General features: G+C 50.3%; 1 protein-coding gene across 1 annotated transcript in view; it reads left to right on the plus strand.

Moving 5' to 3' along the window:
• LOC129844924 (4-aminobutyrate aminotransferase, mitochondrial-like) overlaps window positions 1-17,815 on the plus strand; it is a 74,345-nt gene extending 56,530 nt beyond the window's left edge. The window contains exons 13-16 of the mRNA XM_055913085.1: window positions 11,515-11,682; window positions 12,139-12,285; window positions 15,584-15,695; window positions 15,916-17,815. Of these exons, the coding sequence (XP_055769060.1) occupies window positions 11,515-11,682; window positions 12,139-12,285; window positions 15,584-15,695; window positions 15,916-16,037 (549 nt within the window). The 3' untranslated portion in view covers window positions 16,038-17,815. The remainder of the gene's footprint in view (window positions 1-11,514; window positions 11,683-12,138; window positions 12,286-15,583; window positions 15,696-15,915) is intronic.
• Window positions 17,816-22,157: the final 4,342 nt, after the last annotated feature.

Consider the following 22,157-nt stretch of genomic DNA (forward strand, 5'->3'; position numbering starts at 1 on the left):
GGGGGAGTCATACACACTGTAGTCTGGAGAGAGAGGAGGAGGGGAGTCATACACACTGTAGTCTGGAGGGAGAGGAGGGGGGGAGTCATACACACTGTAGTCTGGAGAGAGAGGAGGGGGGGAGTCATACACACTGTAGTCTGGAGGGAGAGGAGGGGGGGAGTCATACACACTGTAGTCTGGAGGGAGAGGAGGGGGGGAGTCATACACACTGTAGTCTGGAGAGAGAGGAGGAGGGGAGTCATACACACTGTAGTCTGGAGAGAGAGGAGGGGGGGAGTCATACACACTGTAGTCTGGAGGGAGAGGAGGGGGGGAGTCATACACACTGTAGTCTGGAGAGAGAGGAGGAGGGGAGTCATACACACTGTAGTCTGGAGGGAGAGGAGGGGGGGAGTCATACACACTGTAGTCTGGAGGGAGAGGAGGAGGGGAGTCATACACACTGTAGTCTGGAGAGAGAGGAGGAGGGGAGTCATACACACTGTAGTCTGGAGGGAGAGGAGGAGGGGAGTCATACACACTGTAGTCTGGAGAGAGAGGAGGAGGGGAGTCATACACACTGTAGTCTGGAGGGAGAGGAGGAGGGGAGTCATACACACTGTAGTCTGGAGAGAGAGGAGGGGGGGAGTCATACACACTGTAGTCTGGAGAGAGAGGAGGAGGGGAGTCATACACACTGTAGTCTGGAGAGAGAGGAGGGGGGGAGTCATACACACTGTAGTCTGGAGAGAGAGGAGGAGGGGAGTCATACACACTGTAGTCTGGAGAGAGAGGAGGAGGGGAGTCATACACACTGTAGTCTGGAGGGAGAGGAGGGGGGGAGTCATACACACTGTAGTCTGGAGGGAGAGGAGGAGGGGAGTCATACACACTGTAGTCTGGAGGGAGAGGAGGAGGGGAGTCATACACACTGTAGTCTGGAGAGAGAGGAGGGGGGAGAGTCATACACACTGTAGTCTGGAGAGAGAGGAGGAGGGGAGTCATACACACTGTAGTCTGGAGAGAGAGGAGGAGGGGAGTCATACACACTGTAGTCTGGAGAGAGAGGAGGAGGGGAGTCATACACACTGTAGTCTGGAGAGAGAGGAGGGGGGAGAGTCATACACACTGTAGTCTGGAGAGAGAGGAGGAGGGGAGTCATACACACTGTAGTCTGGAGAGAGAGGAGGAGGGGAGTCATACACACTGTAGTCTGGAGGGAGAGGAGGGGGGGAGTCATACACACTGTAGTCTGGAGGGAGAGGAGGAGGGGAGTCATACACACTGTAGTCTGGAGGGAGAGGAGGAGGGGAGTCATACACACTGTAGTCTGGAGGGAGAGGAGGGGGGGAGTCATACACACTGTAGTCTGGAGAGGGAGGGGGGAGAGTCATACACACTGTAGTCTGGAGGGAGAGGAGGGGGGGAGTCATACACACTGTAGTCTGGAGGGAGAGGAGGAGGGGAGTCATACACACTGTAGTCTGGAGAGAGAGGAGGAGGGGAGTCATACACACTGTAGTCTGGAGGGAGAGGAGGGGGGGAGTCATACACACTGTAGTCTGGAGGGAGAGGAGGAGGGGAGTCATACACACTGTAGTCTGGAGGGAGAGGAGGAGGGGAGTCATACACACTGTAGTCTGGAGGGAGAGGAGGGGGGGAGTCATACACACTGTAGTCTGGAGAGGGAGGGGGGGAGAGTCATACACACTGTAGTCTGGAGGGAGAGGAGGGGGGGAGTCATACACACTGTAGTCTGGAGGGAGAGGAGGAGGGAGAGTCATACACACTGTAGTCTGGAGAGAGAGGAGGGAGGGGGGAGTCATACACACTGTAGTCTGGAGGGAGAGGAGGAGGGGAGTCATACACACTGTAGTCTGGAGAGAGAGGAGGAGGGGAGTCATACACACTGTAGTCTGGAGGGAGAGGAGGGGGGAGAGTCATACACACTGTAGTCTGGAGAGAGAGGAGGAGGGGAGTCATACACACTGTAGTCTGGAGGGAGAGGAGGGGGGGGGAGTCATACACACTGTAGTCTGGAGAGAGAGGAGGGGGGGGGAGTCATACACACTGTAGTCTGGAGAGGGAGGGGGGGGAGAGAGTCATACACACTGTAGTCTGGAGAGGGAGGGGGGGGAGAGTCATACACAAGGTAGACTGGAGAGGGAGGGGGGGATGAGAGTCATACACACTGTAGTCTGGAGAGGGAGGAGGGGGGGGGGAGTCATACACACTGTAGTCTGGAGAGGGAGGGGGGGAGAGAGTCATACACACTGTAGTCTGGAGAGAGGAGGGGGGGGGAGTCATACACACTGTAGTCTGGAGAGGGAGGGGGGGGAGAGTCATACACAAGGTAGACTGGAGAGGGAGGGGGGGATGAGAGTCATACACACTGTAGTCTGGAGAGGGATGGGGGGGGGAGAGTCATACACACTGTAGTCTGGAGAGGGAGGAGGGGGGGGGAGAGTCATACACACTGTAGTCTGGAGAGAGATGGGGGGGGAGAGTCATACACACTGTAGTCTGGAGAGGGATGGGGGGGGAGAGTCATACACACTGTAGTCTGGAGGGGGAGGGGGGGGGGAGTCATACACACTGTAGTCTGGAGAGAGAGGAGGGGGGGGGGAGTCATACACACTGTAGTCTGGAGAGGGAGGGGGGAGAGTCATACACACTGTAGTCTGGAGGGAGAGGGGGGGGGAGAGTCATACACACTGTAGTCTGGAGAGAGGAGGGGGGGGGAGTCATACACACTGTAGTCTGGAGAGGGAGGAGGGGGGGAGGGTCATACACACTGTAGTCTGGAGAGAGAGGGAGGGGGGAGTCATACACACTGTAGTCTGGAGAGAGAGGGGGGGGAGAGTCATACACACTGTAGTCTGGAGAGGGAGGGGGGGGGGAGTCATACACACTGTAGTCTGGAGAGAGAGGAGGGGGGGGAGTCATACACACTGTAGTCTGGAGAGGGAGGGGGTGGGAGTCATACACACTGTAGTCTGGAGAGGGAGGGGGGGAGAGTCATACACACTGTAGTCTGGAGAGAGAGGAGGGGGAGAGTCATACACACTGTAGTCTGGAGAGAGAGGAGGGGGGGGGAGTCATACACACTGTAGTCTGGAGAGGGAGGGGGGGGAGAGTCATACACACTGTAGTCTGGAGAGAGAGGAGGGGGAGAGTCATACACACTGTAGTCTGGAGAGAGAGGAGGGGGAGAGTCATACACACTGTAGTCTGGAGGGGGAGGAGGGGGAGGGTCATACACACTGTAGTCTGGAGAGAGAGGAGGAGGGGAGGGTCATACACACTGTAGTCTGGAGAGGGAGGAGGGGGAGGGTCATACACACTGTAGTCTGGAGGGAGAGGAGGAGGGGAGGAGTCATACACACTGTAGTCTGGAGAGGGAGGAGGGGGGGAGGGTCATACACACTGTAGTCTGGAGAGAGAGGAGGGGGGGAGTCATACACACTGTAGTCTGGAGAGAGAGGGAGGAGGGGGGAGAGTCATACACACTGTAGTCTGGAGAGAGAGGAGGGGGGGAGGGTCATACACACTGTAGTCTGGAGAGAGAGGAGGGGGGAGTCATACACACTGTAGTCTGGAGAGAGAGGAGGGGGGGAGAGTCATACACACTGTAGTCTGGAGAGGGAGGGGGGGGGGAGAGTCATACACACTGTAGTCTGGAGGGAGAGGAGGGGGGGGGAGTCATACACACTGTAGTCTGGAGGGAGAGGAGGGGGGGAGAGTCATACACACTGTAGTCTGGAGGGAGAGGAGGGGGGGGGAGTCATACACACTGTAGTCTGGAGGGAGAGGGAGGGGGGAGGAGGTCATACACACTGTAGTCTGGAGGGAGAGGAGGGGGGGGGAGTCATACACACTGTAGTCTGGAGGGAGAGGAGGGGGGGAGAGTCATACACACTGTAGTCTGGAGGGAGAGGAGGCGGGGAGTCATACACACTGTAGTCTGGAGAGAGAGGAGGGGGGGGAGTCATACACACTGTAGTCTGGAGAGGGAGGAGGGGGGGGGGAGTCATACACACTGTAGTCTGGAGAGGGAGGAGGGGGGAGAGTCATACACACTGTAGTCTGGAGAGAGAGGAGGGGGGGGAGTCATACACACTGTAGTCTGGAGAGGGAGGAGGGGGGGGGAGTCATACACACTGTAGTCTGGAGAGGGGAGGGGGGGGAGAGTCATACACACTGTAGTCTGGAGAGGGAGGGGGGGGGGAGTCATACACACTGTAGTCTGGAGAGAGAGGAGGAGGGGAGAGTCATACACACTGTAGTCTGGAGAGGGAGGGGGGGGGGAGAGTCATACACACTGTAGTCTGGAGAGGGAGGGGGGGGAGAGTCATACACACTGTAGTCTGGAGAGGGAGGGGGGGGGGAGTCATACACACTGTAGTCTGGAGAGAGAGGGGGGGGGAGAGTCATACACACTGTAGTCTGGAGAGGGAGGGGGGGAGAGTCATACACACTGTAGTCTGGAGAGGGAGGGGGGGGGGGAGTCATACACACTGTAGTCTGGAGAGAGAGGAGGGGGGGGGAGTCATACACACTGTAGTCTGGAGAGGGAGGGGGGGGAGAGTCATACACACTGTAGTCTGGAGAGGGAGGGGGGGGAGAGTCATACACACTGTAGTCTGGAGAGAGAGGAGGGGGGGAGTCATACACACTGTAGTCTGGAGGGGGGGGGAGAGTCATACACACTGTAGTCTGGAGAGGGAGGGGGGGGAGAGTCATACACACTGTAGTCTGGAGAGGGAGGGGGGGGGGGAGTCATACACACTGTAGTCTGGAGAGAGAGGAGGGGGGGGGAGTCATACACACTGTAGTCTGGAGAGGGAGGGGGGGGAGAGTCATACACACTGTAGTCTGGAGAGAGAGGAGGGGGGGAGTCATACACACTGTAGTCTGGAGGGGGGGGAGAGAGTCATACACACTGTAGTCTGGAGGGGGGGGAGAGTCATACACACTGTAGTCTGGAGGGGGGGGAGAGAGTCATACACACTGTAGTCTGGAGAGGGAGGAGGGGGGGAGAGTCATACACACTGTAGTCTGGAGGGGGGGGAGAGAGTCATACACACTGTAGTCTGGAGGGGGGGGGAGAGTCATACACACTGTAGTCTGGAGGGGGGGGGAGAGTCATACACACTGTAGTCTGGAGAGGGAGGAGGGGGGGAGAGTCATACACACTGTAGTCTGGAGAGGGAGGAGGGGGGGAGAGTCATACACACTGTAGTCTGGAGAGAGAGGAGGGGGGGAGAGTCATACACACTGTAGTCTGGAGAGAGAGGGGGGGGAGAGAGTCATACACACTGTAGTCTGGAGAGAGAGGAGGGGGGGGGTCATACACACTGTAGTCTGGAGAGGGAGGGGGGGGGAGAGTCATACACACTGTAGTCTGGAGAGAGAGGAGGGGGGGGGAGAGTCATACACACTGTAGTCTGGAGGGGGGGGGGAGTCATACACACTGTAGTCTGGAGAGAGAGGAGGGGGGGGAGAGTCATACACACTGTAGTCTGGAGAGAGAGGAGGGGGGGGGAGAGTCATACACACTGTAGTCTGGAGGGGGGAGAGAGTCATACACACTGTAGTCTGGAGAGAGGGAGGAGGGGGGGAGAGTCATACACACTGTAGTCTGGAGAGAGGGAGGAGGGGGGGAGAGTCATACACACTGTAGTCTGGAGAGAGAGGAGGGGGGGGAGAGTCATACACACTGTAGTCTGGAGGGGGGGGAGAGAGTCATACACACTGTAGTCTGGAGAGAGGGAGGAGGGGGGGAGAGTCATACACACTGTAGTCTGGAGAGAGGGAGGAGGGGGGGAGAGTCATACACACTGTAGTCTGGAGGGGGGGGAGAGTCATACACACTGTAGTCTGGAGAGGGAGGAGGGGGGGAGAGTCATACACAATGTAGTCTGGAGGGGGGTGGGAGAGTCATACACACTGTAGTCTGGAGAGAGAGGAGGGGGGGGGGAGTCATACACACTGTAGTCTGGAGAGGGAGGAGGGGGGGAGGGTCATACACACTGTAGTCTGGAGAGAGAGGAGGAGGGGGGAGTCATACACACTGTAGTCTGGAGAGAGAGGAGGGGGGAGAGTCATACACACTGTAGTCTGGAGAGAGAGGAGGGGGGAGAGTCATACACACTGTAGTCTGGAGAGGGAGGAGGAGGGGGGAGTCATACACACTGTAGTCTGGAGAGAGAGGAGGGGGGAGAGTCATACACACTGTAGTCTGGAGAGAGAGGAGGGGGGAGAGTCATACACACTGTAGTCTGGAGAGAGAGGAGGGGGGAGAGTCATACACACTGTAGTCTGGAGGGGGGGGAGAGTCATACACACTGTAGTCTGGAGAGAGAGGAGGGGGGGAGAGTCATACACACTGTAGTCTGGAGGGGGGGGGAGTCATAGACAATGTAGTCTGGAGAGGGAGGAGGGGGGGAGAGTCATACACACTGTAGTCTGGAGGGGGGGGGAGAGTCATACACACTGTAGTCTGGAGAGAGAGGAGGGGGGGGAGAGTCATACACACTGTAGTCTGGAGGGGGGGGGAGTCATACACAATGTAGTCTGGAGGGGGGGGAGTCATAGACAATGTAGTCTGGAGAGGGAGGGGGGGGGGGAGTCATACACAATGTAGTCTGGAGGGGGGGGAGTCATAGACAATGTAGTCTGGAGAGGGAGGGGGGGGGGGGAGTCATACACACTGTAGTCTGGAGGGGGGGGGGAGAGTCATACACACTGTAGTCTGGAGGGGGGGGGAGAGTCATACACACTGTAGTCTGGAGAGGGAGGGGGGGGGGAGTCATACACACTGTAGTCTGGAGGGGGGGGGGGAGTCATACACAATGTAGTCTGGAGAGGGAGGAGGGGGGGAGAGTCATACACACTGTAGTCTGGAGGGGGGGGGAGAGTCATACACACTGTAGTCTGGAGAGAGAGGGGGGGGGGGAGTCATACACACTGTAGTCTGGAGGTAGAGGGGGGGATGAGAGTCATACACAAGGTAGACTGGAGAGGGAGGGGGGGGATGAGAGTCATACACAAGGTAGACTGGAGAGGGAGGGGGGGGATGAGAGTCATACACACTGTAGTCTGGAGAGGGAGGGGGGGGATGAGAGTCATACACAAGGTAGACTGGAGAGGGAGGGGGGGGATGAGAGTCATACACAAGGTAGACTGGAGAGGGAGGGGGGGAGAGTCATACACACTGTAGTCTGGAGAGGGAGGGGGGGGGGAGTCATACACACTGTAGTCTGGAGAGGGAGGGGGGGGATGAGAGTCATACACAAGGTAGACTGGAGAGGGAGGGGGGGGATGAGAGTCATACACAAGGTAGACTGGAGAGGGAGGGGGGGGATGAGAGTCATACACACTGTAGTCTGGAGAGGGAGGGGGGGAGAGTCATACACACTGTAGTCTGGAGAGGGAGGGGGGGGTTGAGAGTCATACACAAGGTAGACTGGAGAGGGAGGGGGGGGATGAGAGTCATACACACTGTAGTCTGGAGAGGGAGGGGGGGAGAGTCATACACACTGTAGTCTGGAGAGGGGGGGGGGGGGGAGTCATACACAATGTAGTCTGGAGGGGGGGGGGAGAGTCATACACACTGTAGTCTGGAGAGGGAGGTGGGGAGAGTCATACACACTGTAGTCTGGAGAGGGAGGGGGGGGATGAGAGTCATACACAAGGTAGACTGGAGAGGGAGGGGGGGGGATGAGAGTCATACACAAGGTAGACTGGAGAGGGAGGGGGGGGATGAGAGTCATACACAAGGTAGACTGGAGAGGGGGGGGGGATGAGAGTCATACACAAGGTAGACTGGAGAGGGAGGAGGGGGATGAGAGTCATACACAAGGTAGACTGGAGAGGGAGGGAGGGGATGAGAGTCATACACAAGGTAGACTGGAGAGGGAGGGGGGGGATGAGAGTCATACACAAGGTAGACTGGAGAGGGGGGGAGGGGATGAGAGTCATACACAAGGTAGACTGGAGAGGGAGGGGGGGATGAGAGTCATACACAAGGTAGACTGGAGAGGGAGGGGATGAGAGTCATACACAAGGTAGACTGGAGAGGGAGGGGGGGGATGAGAGTCATACACAAGGTAGACTGGAGAGGGAGGGGGGGGATGAGAGTCATACACAAGGTAGACTGGAGAGGGAGGGGATGAGAGTCATACACAAGGTAGACTGGAGAGGGGGGGAGGGGATGAGAGTCATACACAAGGTAGACTGGAGAGGGAGGGGATGAGAGTCATACACAAGGTAGACTGGAGAGGGGGGGAGGGGATGAGAGTCATACACAAGGTAGACTGGAGAGGGAGGGGATGAGAGTCATTAACAAGGTAGACTGGAGAGGGAGGGATGAGAGTCATACACAATGTTGTCTGGAGAGGGAGGGAGGGGATGAGAGTCATACACAAGGTAAACTGGAGAGGGAGGGAGGGAGGGAGGGGAGTAGGGAGGGAGGGGAGTGTGGAGGGGATGAGAGTCATTAACAAGGTAGTCTGGAGAGAGAGGGGATGAGAGTCATACACAAGGTAGACTGGAGAGGGAGGGAGGGAGGGAGGGGAGTAGGGAGGGAGGGGAGTGTGGAGGGGGGAGAGTCATTAACAAGGTAGTCTGGAGAGGGAGGGGATGAGAGTCATACAAGGTAGACTGGAGAGGGAGGGGATGAGAGTCATTAACAAGGTAGACTGGAGAGGGAGGGGATGAGAGTCATTAACAAGGTAGACTGGAGAGGGAGGGGATGAGAGTCATACACAAGGTAGACTGGAGAGGGAGGGAGGAGAGTCATTAACAAGGTAGACTGGAGAGGGAGGGATGAGAGTCATACACAAGGTAGACTGGAGAGGGAGGGGGGGGATGAGAGTCATTAACAAGGTAGACTGGAGAGGGAGGGGGGGATGAGAGTCATTAACAAGGTAGACTGGAGAGGGAGGGGATGAGAGTCATACACAAGGTAGACTGGAGAGGGAGGGAGGAGAGTCATTAACAAGGTAGACTGGAGAGGGAGGGATGAGAGTCATACACAAGGTAGACTGGAGAGGGAGGGAGGAGAGTCATTAACAAGGTAGACTGGAGAGGGAGGGATGAGAGTCATACACAAGGTAGACTGGAGAGGGAGGGGGGGGATGAGAGTCATTAACAAGGTAGACTGGAGAGGGAGGGGGGGGATGAGAGTCATTAACAAGGTAGACTGGAGAGGGAGGGGGGGGATGAGAGTCATTAACAAGGTAGACTGGAGAGGGAGGGATGAGAGTCATACACAAGGTAGACTGGAGAGGGAGGAAGAGGATGAGAGTCATTAACAAGGTAGACTGGAGAGGGAGGAAGAGGATGAGAGTCATTAACAAGGTAGGGCTGGGCAATATGGCCAAAATCTCATATCCCGATATAGGTCATTTCATATCCTGATAACGATACATATCACGATATAGCACATTTTCTGTAAATTCAATGAATAAATATTTTATATAAAATGACCACATGTAAAGACCTATTTCTTATTACATTTTTAATTAAACTCAACAAATAAAAGGTACTTACTCACATTTGATTATTTCTCCTTTTATTTAGAATTTTAATTTAATTTTCAATTAAGCATTTTAACAAAATATTAAATATTAATGTATAAAATGTAAATAGAAAACACTTCAACTATTGTTGCAAACAAAATAAATATAGGCCTAAAATATATATATGGGGGCTTGCCTGTTTGGCATGTTATTTTTGCCATTAATACGTGTCACGTATCAATGTGCATTTGGTACCTTGGGTCGAGTGTTGGCACCAACTCACCCGTTACTCGACCGTGTAAATTGGGGCCATGTCTTTGCAGATGTAAGTTGTAACGGCAGCTGTTATCTCCTTCCATCTTCGGGATTCTTTGCCATATGGTGTGCCGCGGGCAAACGCCTCTTCAACGTCTGAGTCAGGGTTTAGTTTTGAGCACTTGACTGTACTTCTTTGGGTCTCGTCCGTAGACTCTCTGCGTACTGTTTCACATGATTCTTGCGCAGGTGGTAAAGGAGGTTAGTGGTGTTTGAGCCTGTTGTCGGGTGGTAAAGGAGGTTAGTGGTGTTTGAGTCTGTTGTCAGGTGGTAAAGGAGGTTAGTGGTGTTTGAGTCTGTTGTCAGGTGGTAAAGGAGGTTAGTGGTGTTTGAGTCTGTTGTCGGGTGGTTATAGAGGTTAGTGGTGTTTGAGTCTGTTGTCAGGTGGTAAAAGAGGTTAGTGGTGTTTGAGTCTGTTGTCGGGTGGTTATAGAGGTTAGTGGTGTTTGAGTCTGTTGTCGGGTGGTTATAGAGGTTAGTGGTGTTTGAGTCTGTTGTCGGGTGGTTATAGAGGTTAGTGGTGTTTGAGTCTGTTGTCGGGTGGTAAAGGAGGTTAGTGGTGTTTGAGTCTGTTGTCAGGTGGTTATAGAGGTTAGTGGTGTTTGAGTCTGTTGTCAGGTGGTTATAGAGGTTAGTGGTGTTTGAGTCTGTTGTCGGGTGGTTATAGAGGTTAGTGGTGTTTGAGTCTGTTGTCGGGTGGTTATAGAGGTTAGTGGTGTTTGAGTCTGTTGTCGGGTGGTTATAGAGGTTAGTGGTGTTTGAGTCTGTTGTCGGGTGGTTATAGAGGTTAGTGGTGTTTGAGTCTGTTGTCAGGTGGTAAAGGAGGTTAGTGGTGTTTGAGTCTGTTGTCGGGTGGTTATAGAGGTTAGTGGTGTTTGAGTCTGTTGTCAGGTGGTTATAGAGGTTAGTGGTGTTTGAGTCTGTTGTCGGGTGGTAAAGGAGGTTAGTGGTGTTTGAGTCTGTTGTCAGGTGGTAAAGGAGGTTAGTGGTGTTTGAGTCTGTTGTCAGGTGGTTATAGAGGTTAGTGGTGTTTGAGTCTGTTGTCAGGTGGTAAAGGAGGTTAGTGGTGTTTGAGTCTGTTGTCGGGTGGTTATAGAGGTTAGTGGTGTTTGAGTCTGTTGTCGGGTGGTTATAGAGGTTAGTGGTGTTTGAGTCTGTTGTCGGGTGGTTATAGAGGTTAGTGGTGTTTGAGTCTGTTGTCGGGTGGTAAAGGAGGTTAGTGGTGTTTGAGTCTGTTGTCGGGACCGGCCTGCAGAATATTTAGCAGTGGACGGTTTTCTGGTCCATGTCAGACTTTTCATACCCAAACCAAGTCCATGCGACCGAAGTAGCCCCTCTTTTAGATATGAGCTCCGTGTCTCTGTACTCTGTGTCACTTTCACTCTCTTCCATGTTTGTTTGTGTTGCAAATGTCCTTCCACAACGCAAAGCGTCGTCCAATTGACTACAAATATTGCCGTAAAGAGTGTGATTTGCGACACAATGAAATAAACGATAGAGCATAATATAAAACCATAGACGTTTTTCTATCGTCACACGATATATATCGTCATATCGCCCAGCCCTAACACATGGTAGTCTGGGGTGACACTGAAATAAAGTCCATCCATCCATCATGGAAGGAACAAAACATCCTCCCCTCCTCCCCCCTCCTCCCCTCGTCCCCCCTCCTCCCCTCCTCACCCTCTCTCAGCATGGCAGTGCGTTCCATGTGGATGAGGTGCAGACAGGTGGAGGAGCTACCGGGAAGTTCTGGGCTCATGAACACTGGGGGATGGACGACCCTGCTGACATCGTCTCCTTCAGCAAGAAGATGCTCACTGGAGGTTTCTACCATAAAGACGAGCTGCAGGCAGACAAGGTAACACACATACACACACAGGACACACACAGGACACACACATACACACACAGGACACACACATACACACACAGGACACACACAGGACACACACATACACACACAGGACACACACATACACACACAGGACACACACAGGACACACACACACACACACACACACACGCAGGCGTATAAGGTACATACAGGACACACACACACACACACACACACACACACACACACACACAGTACACACAGGACACACACACACACACACACACACACACACACACACACAGGACACACACACACACACACACACACAGGACACACACACACACACACACACACACACACGCAGGCATATAAGGTACAGACAGGACACACACATGCACACACACACACGCACACACACACTTTGTTTATGTGTACAATGTATAACCGTATTGTGGCTGTGTGTGTTTTCTTTCCCAGGCCTACCGTATCTTTAACACGTGGATGGGTGACCCGTCTAAGAACCTGTTCCTGGCTGAGGTTCTGAACGTGATCCGCCGAGAGAACCTTCTGGAAGAGGTGACCCGCTCTGGGAAGACTCTGCTACAGGGACTCTACCAACTACAGGTACCAGAGACTCTACCAACTACAGGCACTAGAGACAGAGACTCTACCAACTACAGGTACTAGAGACAGAGACTCTACCAACAACAGGTACCAGAGACTCTACCAACTACAGGTACTAGAGACAGAGACTCTACCAACTACAGGTACCAGAGACAGAGACTCTACCAACTACAGGTACCAGAGACTCTACCAACTACAGGTACCAGAGACTCTACCAACTACAGGGACTAGAGACTCTACCAACTACAGGTACCAGAGACAGAGACTCTACCAACTACAGGTACCAGAGACTCTACCAACTACAGGTACCAGAGACTCTACCAACTACAGGGACTAGAGACAGAGACTCTACCAACTACAGGTACCAGAGACTCTACCAACTACAGGGACTAGAGACTCTACCAACTACAGGTACCAGAGACTCTACCAACTACAGGTACCAGAGACTCTACCAACTACAGGGACTAGAGACAGAGACTCTACCAACTACAGGTACCAGAGACTCTACCAACTACAGGGACTAGAGACTCTACCAACTACAGGTACCAGAGACTCTACCAACTACAGGTACCAGAGACTCTACCAACTACAGGTACCAGAGACTCTACCAACTACAGGTACCAGAGACTCTACCAACTACAGGTACCAGAGACTCTACCAACTACAGGTACCAGAGACTCTACCAACTACAGGTACTAGAGACTCTACCAACTACAGGTACTAGAGACAGAGACTCTACCAACTACAGGTACCAGAGACTCTACCAACTACAGGTACTAGAGACTCTACCAACTACAGGTACCAGAGACTCTACCAACTACAGGCACTAGAGACAGAGACTCTACCAACTACAGGTACTAGAGACAGAGACTCTACCAACTACAGGTACCAGAGACTCTACCAACTACAGGTACCAGAGACTCTACCAACTACAGGCACTAGAGACAGAGACTCTACCAACTACAGGTACCAGAGACTCTACCAACTACAGGTACCAGAGACTCTACCAACTACAGGTACCAGAGACTCTACCAACTACAGGTACTAGAGACAGAGACTCTACCAACTACAGGTACTAGAGACAGAGACTCTACCAACTACAGGTACTAGAGACAGAGACTCTACCAACTCCAGGTACCAGAGACTCTACCAACTCCAGGTACCAGAGACTCTACCAACTCCAGGTACCAGAGACTCTACCAACTACAGGGACTAGAGACTCTACCAACTACAGGTACCAGAGACTCTACCAACTACAGGGACCAGAGACTCTACCAACTCCAGGTACCAGAGACTCTACCAACTACAGGTACTAGAGACTCTACCAACTACAGGTACCAGAGACTCTACCAACTACAGGTACCAGAGACTCTACCAACTACAGGTACCAGAGACTCTACCAACTACAGGGACTAGAGACAGAGACTCTACCAACTACAGGTACTAGAGACAGAGACTCTACCAACTCCAGGTACCAGAGACTCTACCAACTCCAGGTACCAGAGACTCTACCAACTCCAGGTACCAGAGACTCTACCAACTACAGGGACTAGAGACTCTACCAACTACAGGGACTAGAGACTCTACCAACTACAGGGACCAGAGACTCTACCAACTACAGGGACTAGAGACTCTACCAACTACAGGTACTAGAGACTCTACCAACTACAGGTACCAGAGACTCTACCAACTACAGGTACCAGAGACTCTACCAACTACAGGTACCAGAGACTCTACCAACTACAGGTACCAGAGACTACCAACTACAGGCACTAGAGACAGAGACTCTACCAACTACAGGTACTAGAGACAGAGACTCTACCAACTACAGGCACTAGAGACTCTACCAACTACAGGTACCAGAGACTCTACCAACTACAGGTACTAGAGACAGAGACTCTACCAACAACAGGTACTAGAGACAGAGACTCTACCAACAACAGGTACTAGAGACAGAGACTCTACCAACTACAGGTACCAGAGTCTCTACCAACTACAGGTACCAGAGACTCTAACAACTACAGGCACTAGAGACTCTACCAACTACAGGTACCAGAGTCTCTACCAATTACAGGTACTAGAGACTCTACCAACTACAGGTACCAGAGACTCTACCAACTACAGGGACTAGAGACTCTACCAACTACAGGGACTAGAGACTCTACCAACTACAGGGACCAGAGACTCTACCAACTACAGGGACTAGAGACTCTACCAACTACAGGTACTAGAGACTCTACCAACTACAGGTACCAGAGACTCTACCAACTACAGGTACCAGAGACTCTACCAACTACAGGTACCAGAGACTCTACCAACTACAGGTACCAGAGACTACCAACTACAGGCACTAGAGACAGAGACTCTACCAACTACAGGTACTAGAGACAGAGACTCTACCAACTACAGGCACTAGAGACTCTACCAACTACAGGTACCAGAGACTCTACCAACTACAGGTACTAGAGACAGAGACTCTACCAACAACAGGTACTAGAGACAGAGACTCTACCAACAACAGGTACTAGAGACAGAGACTCTACCAACTACAGGTACCAGAGTCTCTACCAACTACAGGTACCAGAGACTCTAACAACTACAGGCACTAGAGACTCTACCAACTACAGGTACCAGAGTCTCTACCAATTACAGGTACTAGAGACTCTACCAACTACAGGTACCAGAGACTCTACCAACTACAGGTACTAGAGACAGAGACTCTACCAACTACAGGTACTAGAGACAGAGACTCTACCAACTACAGGTACCAGAGACTCTACCAACTACAGGTACCAGAGACTCTACCAACTACAGGTACTAGAGACAGAGACTCTACCAACTACAGGTACTAGAGACAGAGACTCTACCAACTACAGGTACCAGAGACAGAGACTCTACCAACTACAGGTACCAGAGACTCTACCAACTACAGGTACCAGAGACTCTACCAACTACAGGTACTAGAGACAGAGACTCTACCAACTACAGGTACTAGAGACAGAGACTCTACCAACTACAGGTACTAGAGACAGAGACTCTACCAACTACAGGTACCAGAGACTCTACCAACTACAGGTACCAGAGACAGAGACTCTACCAACTACAGGTACCAGAGACAGAGACTCTACCAACTACAGGTACTAGAGACAGAGACTCTACCAACTACAGGTACCAGAGACTCTACCAACTACAGGTACCAGAGACTCTACCAACTACAGGTACCAGAGACAGAGACTCTACCAACTACAGGTACCAGAGACGTTGTGTGTGCATGCTAACGTCTGTACCTCTCCTTCAGGACCAGTACCCTAACCTGTTGAGCAGTGCTCGGGGACAGGGGACATTCTGTGCCATCGACATCCGTGATGACGCCACACGCAACAGCATCATCCTCAGAGCCCGGGACAAGGGTAAGACACACTATTCACACACAACCCCCCCACACACACACACCCACAGATGGATGGACAGACAGACAGACAGACGGATGGCTGGGTGGATAGAGACACTCCCGTGTACAAACACACAACCCACACACACACATATGGATGGACAGACAGACAGAAACACCTGCGTACACACTCCACGCTGGTGATCTTCTGTGTAACCTCTATCTTCTCTGTCTCTCAGGTGTTCTGCTGGGTGGCTGTGGAGATCGGTCCATCCGGTTCCGTCCTGCTCTGGTGTTTAAAGAGTACCATGTTCACATGTTCCTGAACGTGTTCAGCGACGTCCTGGCAGAACACAACTAGAACCCTGCCCCGGTCCCGTCCACACTGGACTGGGCCAAACCAACATAGGCCAAGACCAACTGGGGATGCGGTGTAGGGGAGAGGAAGCACAAGAGTCTTAACCTATAACAGAGGTTCACACAGTAACGCGTACACTTAAAGGGATGCTACGGGATTTTGGCAATGAAGGGCTTTTTCTCCTTCCCCAGAGTCAGATGATACTCGTGGATACCATTTTTATGTATCTGTGTGCTGTTCGAAGGAAGTTGCTAACTAGCGCAATTGCTAACTAGCGCTAGCGCAATTGCTAACTAGCATTAGCACAATGACTGGAAACATTGGCTCGTGAAACTACCTCTAACTTCCTTCAACCTGGAGACACAGAGACATAAAAATGGTATCTATGAGTTCATCTGACTCTGGGGAAGTGGATAAAGGGCCTCACTGCCACAATCCCGAAGTCTCCCTTTAACACATACTCAAACACACACCATACACACACACACACACACACTTGAATTTGTCCCATTGCTAATGTGGCAGTCCTAGCATTCCTCATGTCACAGTAATGTCCTAATGATACGCCTGCAAAAGGCAGAAGCACAAAACATAGTCTTATTTTGGTCATATCACACAAACCCTCCAACTCCCTAACAGATGAAGGCACAGTCAGATGTTTTAGAACAAACACACCTGACAGGAGTGGTTAGCAGCAAGCTAACCCAAACGAGGTTGTAATGATACAAAATGGCCGCCGCACGCCGACTCTTTAGCCCCTGACCTTGAGATGATGTCCTAGTTTGGGTTCTGTGGGGTCCTCTGAGTGTCCTAGTTTGGGTTCTGTGGGGTCCTCTGAGTGTCCTAGTTTGGGTTCTGTGGGGTCCTCTGGGTGTCCTAGTTTGGGTTCTGTGGGGTCCTCTGAGTGTCCTAGTTTGGGTTCTGTGGGGTCCTCTGAGTGTCCTAGTTTGGGTTCTGTGGGGTCCTCTGGGTGTCCTAGTTTGGGTTCTGTGGGGTCCTCTGAGTGTCCTAGCTCTTTTTAACAGAACAATTATGTTTCCTTTTGACTTGGGTTATCTCAACCCCAGACGTTGGGATTTTGTGAAGGAGAATATTATATTAGATGATGTAGTGTTTCTGCATGTTGTTGTTCCTGAACTTCCTTTGGGTTGAAGGAATGGAGAACTGGGTTCCAGACTCACTGTACGTCAGGGCTAACAGTCTATTTTAAACCCCCCACTTACTAACACATAACCATACTTACCTACAGATATACCCATGTTTAAAATTGAAGGCAGGTTTTTGCAGTCAGGACCGCTAAATAAAAAGCTGTATTATATATGTTGACTTGTTTGGGACGTAGTCCTATTAGAGTGCATCTTGCCATATTCATCTGGTTTCCTCGTGAAACTACCGGACTCCTTATTGATGTACAGCACAAGGTGTCTACGTTGTTCTCAATGCCTGCTGTAGTTGTTGTTTTAAACGTTGTGGACAGGTTGAAATAGCGGCAGTAACACCAAGGAGACGGCTTCAGCATTAACCACTGTAGAAGATTTATAATATGGCCATGACGACGGTGATGACGATTACAGTGATGATGATACCTGTCTTGTTAACCAGCCCAATCATTATTGTATAGAGAGCTGATTTCCTGTTAACCCTTAACAATAGTAGAAGCATTGCTATGTTTGTTTACATTGTTCTGTGAGGTTAAAGGTTATTGCAGATCTCTAATTATTGTTGTCTATGAAGCATCCTCTATGTATCCTAAAATAAAACCAGAATCACATTTTAATGAATTCCTCTGGAGTTTGTGTGTTCCTTATCATATGGTTCTGTTTGCCTTGTCTACAACAGTGGAGAGGGGTGTGTGGTTCTGTTTGCCTTGTCTACAACAGTGGAGAGGGGTGTAAGTGTGTGTTGTGTTGGTTCCTGACAGAGCCTTTCAACCAAACACAACATGTATTTAACAGCCCATCATTCTTTCATAGGATACCAAAAATTAAACATCTTTAATGTGTTTTAAAACACCAGCTTTATTTGTCTTTACCCGAACCAGGAACGTCCCATATAGAGGAACTGAGTTCAAACAGAAGCAGGGTTGTTGCGTCAACAATGTGACATAAATAAACATTCTACAAACGTCATTATTTACAATCGTCAGTTAATAACAATAAGATCCAAGCTTTCCTAATGAAACGTTTTTACCTGATACAGGGACACTGAGGATTCATACCAAACCCAAAACCCTGGATAGATGGGCTCAGTGAATGTGGAGGTGAATGTGTACAGGTGGGTCAGTGTGTCAGAGGAGGCTCTATAGAAGGACAGAGTGCCCGGCCGGCCAGTCCAGATACACTCCTACTCTGTGTGAGCTGGAGAAGGGGACAGGTATGTCCGTTTCCTTATTATTGAGCCAGGCAGTGTAGCTGTCGCTAGAACTCCATAGACTCCAGGACTTGTTATTGACTCCCAGCACACAGTCATTACTGTCTCCTCTCCTGCTGATTCCTTTATATGTCACTCCTATTTCAGCCCTGCTCCCACTCCTCTCTACCTCCCAGTAACAGCGCCCAGTCAGACCCTCTCTACACAGCACCTGGTCCCAGTAGTTAAATCTCTCTGGGTGATCAGGATACGGCTGCTCCTCTCTCCTACATGTCACCTTTCTGTTCTCCTCAGACAGAGAGAGGAGACTGTATGCTGTGTTTGGGTCCAGTGTGAGATCACAGGCATCTGTTAGGGAAGATCAATATCAGAAATCCTGATCATCAGAATGTTAATCATCAAGGTATTTTATGAAGATGATGATGTAATGGTATTATGACATCAGACAGACAGACTGCTTGTAAAGACCTTTTTCTAGTCTCTGGTATTTTGGGGTTAAGTTTGGGACTATAATTGATGTATATGACTATTACGGATGCCACAGCCCGTTGTCAACCGGAAAAGTTTTTTTTGCGATAGTTCCTCTTTAATACCAATATTCCAGTGTTTATTGCTATATTGTAATTACTTCGCCACTATGGCCTATTTATTGCCTTACCTCCCTTATCTTACCTCATTTGCACTCACTGTATATAGACTTTTTGTTTTTGTTCTACTGTATTATTGACTGTATGTTTGTTTATTCCATGTGTAACTCTGTGTTGTTGTTTGTGTCGAACTGCTATGCTTTATCTTGGCCAGGTCGCAGTTGTAAATGAGAACTTGTTCTCAACTAGCTTACCTGGTTAAATAAAGGTGAAATTAAATTAAATTAAAAAAATACATCTGACAGACTGCGCATCAATATGTATTGCCTCCACAAAGGCGGAGGTAGCGGTCCTGCTGCTGGGTTGTTGCCCTCCTACGGCCTCCTCCACGTCTCCTGATGTACTGGCCTGTCTCCTGGTAGCGCCTCCATGCTCTGGACACTACGCTGACAGACACAACAAACCTTTTTGCCACAGCTCGCATTGATGTGCCATCCTGGATGAACTGCACTACCTGAGCCACTTGTGTGGGTTGTAGACTCTGTCTCATGCTACCACTAGAGTGAAAGCACCGCCAGCATTCAAAAGTGACCAAAACATCAGCCAGGAAGCATAGGAACTGAGAAGTGGTGTGTGGTCACCACCTGCAGAATCACTCCTTTATTGGGGGTGTCTTGCTAATTGCCTATAATTTCCACCTTTTGTCTACTCCATTTGCACAACAGCATGTGAAATTTATTGTCAATCAGTGTTGCTTCCTAAGTGGACAGTTTGATTTCACAGAAGTGTGATTGACTTGGAGTTACATTGTGTTGTTTAAGTGTTCCCTTTATTTTTTTGAGCAGTGTATATATCTCACGTTTTGAAATACATTTTTTTTAAATGGTCTGAGAACAACATTAGCAGGGTAATTCAAGACTAGCCAATATGCAGTGATAATGTACTGAGCTTATAGCCTAATGTACAAGCCTCATAGCTACAGAACTGTTGCTTATAGGTTCATGTTGCAGAGGCTTTACGCTTTTTAAGGTATGTTTGTTATTTTATTCAGAAGGGTAGATCATCTCTGCCTGCATTTTGACTCCAAGAGATCTCGGCTCAGGCGAGGTTGGTGACCACTGCCTTACTTTAACCATTTTAAAATGTCAACTTCAAATGGGGTCACATCAGATGTGTCAGGATGTCCTCTTGGACAATACGTTTCAGTGGAGTAAATGTACAGATCTGATCTACAAAAAGAGTCAGAGACTCTGGGATCTTTTAATGTTGACTGTACTATACGGACTCTGTTTTACAAATCTTTCAATGAGAGTAGTTTAACTTTTTGTAATGTTTGTTGGTTTGGCAATGCCACTGTTAACCAGAGAAATATGCTGAGAAGGATTATCACAACAGCAAGCAAGGTACTTGGAGTCAAAAAGACAGGCCTGAATGAGATCTTTAAGTTCAGGGCCCTCCGCAAGGCTCACAAAATCATTTTAGACCCAAGCCACCCCCTGTACCCAGACTTTGAACTACTCCCCTCTGGGCGCAGGTATAGGGCACCCCTCGACAGGGAAAACAGAATGAGACAATAATTTGTGCCAGGTGTGAGTGTAACGGATGTGAAATGGCTAGCTAGTTAGCGGGTACGCGCTACTAGCGTTTCAATCAGTTACGTCACTTGCTCTGAAACCTAGAAGTAGTGTTGCCCCTTGCTCTGCAAGGGCCGCGGCCTTTGTGGAGTGATGGGTAACGATGCTTCGTGGGTGTCAGTTGTTGATGTGTGCAGAGGGTCCCTGGTTCGCGCCCGGCGAGGGGACGGACGTAAAGTTATACCGTTACATGAGATCTCTCCTAAATAGCTTGGGTTAATGTTCCTATCGACCCAGCAGGCTACTGTTTTTGTATTGGTATGTAACTGTTATGAAAGTTGTATTATCAATTTGTTTTGTATTTAAAACGTGTACATGACACTGCAACAGAATTTCCCCATGGGGACAACAAAGTCAGTAAAGAGTTGTGACGTTCCAAGGATCCCGGACAGCAAAGACCTGTTGTTCCACTCATATCTGCCGCCTCATTGGTCCCTCCTGATCTCGCCTCTTCCCGACTGTGTTCTAATCTTTGAGGACATGTATTTCCATCGTTAGAGCATCTGGACCGCCTCCTTATTGGAGGAGAAGGTCCTAGGTCCCTCCCCTCTGGCCTTCTTCTCCAATGCACTATGAGGAGGAAGTGAGGAAACAGGATGTGAGAAAGAGCCTTTGCACTCTGCATCCTGATCCTTACAGGAAGCCACTGTGAGCTGACCACCGGCTCTACAGGTTGCTATAGTCACCCTGCACCAGCATGCAACTCTGTTGTCTGTCTACTTTCATTTACAGCTGAGAACAAACCCATTAACAGCCAAGACTTCACTCAACTGATTCTGTCTCTCAGGTGATAAGACAATACACAAGAACATGTTGAAAATAACATTTATATTGATCAACTAGAAATAAAATCCAGGCAGAATGAATGAATGTATAAAGCAGACAGACCAGTAGGCAGACCAGTAGGCAGACCAGTAGACAGTGTCACATCTCCATTCTAAATAGAGATTTATGCTGTTAAGAATTCATGAAATTGTTTACATACCTGGTACATGAGAAGATATTTTCCATTTCCAACACCTCCCAGTACACCTCCCATTTGAAAACACACCTCCCATCTGAGAACACACCTCCCATCTGAAAACACACCTCCCATCTGAAAACACACCTCCCATCTGAAAACACACCTCCCATCTGAAAACACACCTCCCATTTGAAAACACACCTCCCATTTGAAAACACACCTCCCATCTGAACACACCCCCCATTTGAAAACACACCCCCCATCTGAAAACACACCTCCCATTTGAACATACCTCCCATCTGAAAACCAACCTCCCATTTGAAAACCAACCTCCCATTTGAAAACACACCTCCCATTTGAAAACACACCTCCCATTTGAAAACACACCTCCCATTTGAAAACACACCTCCCATCTGAAAACACACCTCCCATTTGAAAACACACCTCCCATCTGAACACACCCCCCATTTGAAAACACACCCCCCATCTGAAAACACACCTCCCATTTGAACATACCTCCCATCTGAAAACCAACCTCCCATCTGAAAACACACCTCCCATTTGAAAA

Source organism: Salvelinus fontinalis, unplaced genomic scaffold (genome assembly GCF_029448725.1).
Source record: "Salvelinus fontinalis isolate EN_2023a unplaced genomic scaffold, ASM2944872v1 scaffold_0250, whole genome shotgun sequence".
Taxonomy (NCBI): Eukaryota; Metazoa; Chordata; class Actinopteri; order Salmoniformes; family Salmonidae; genus Salvelinus; species Salvelinus fontinalis.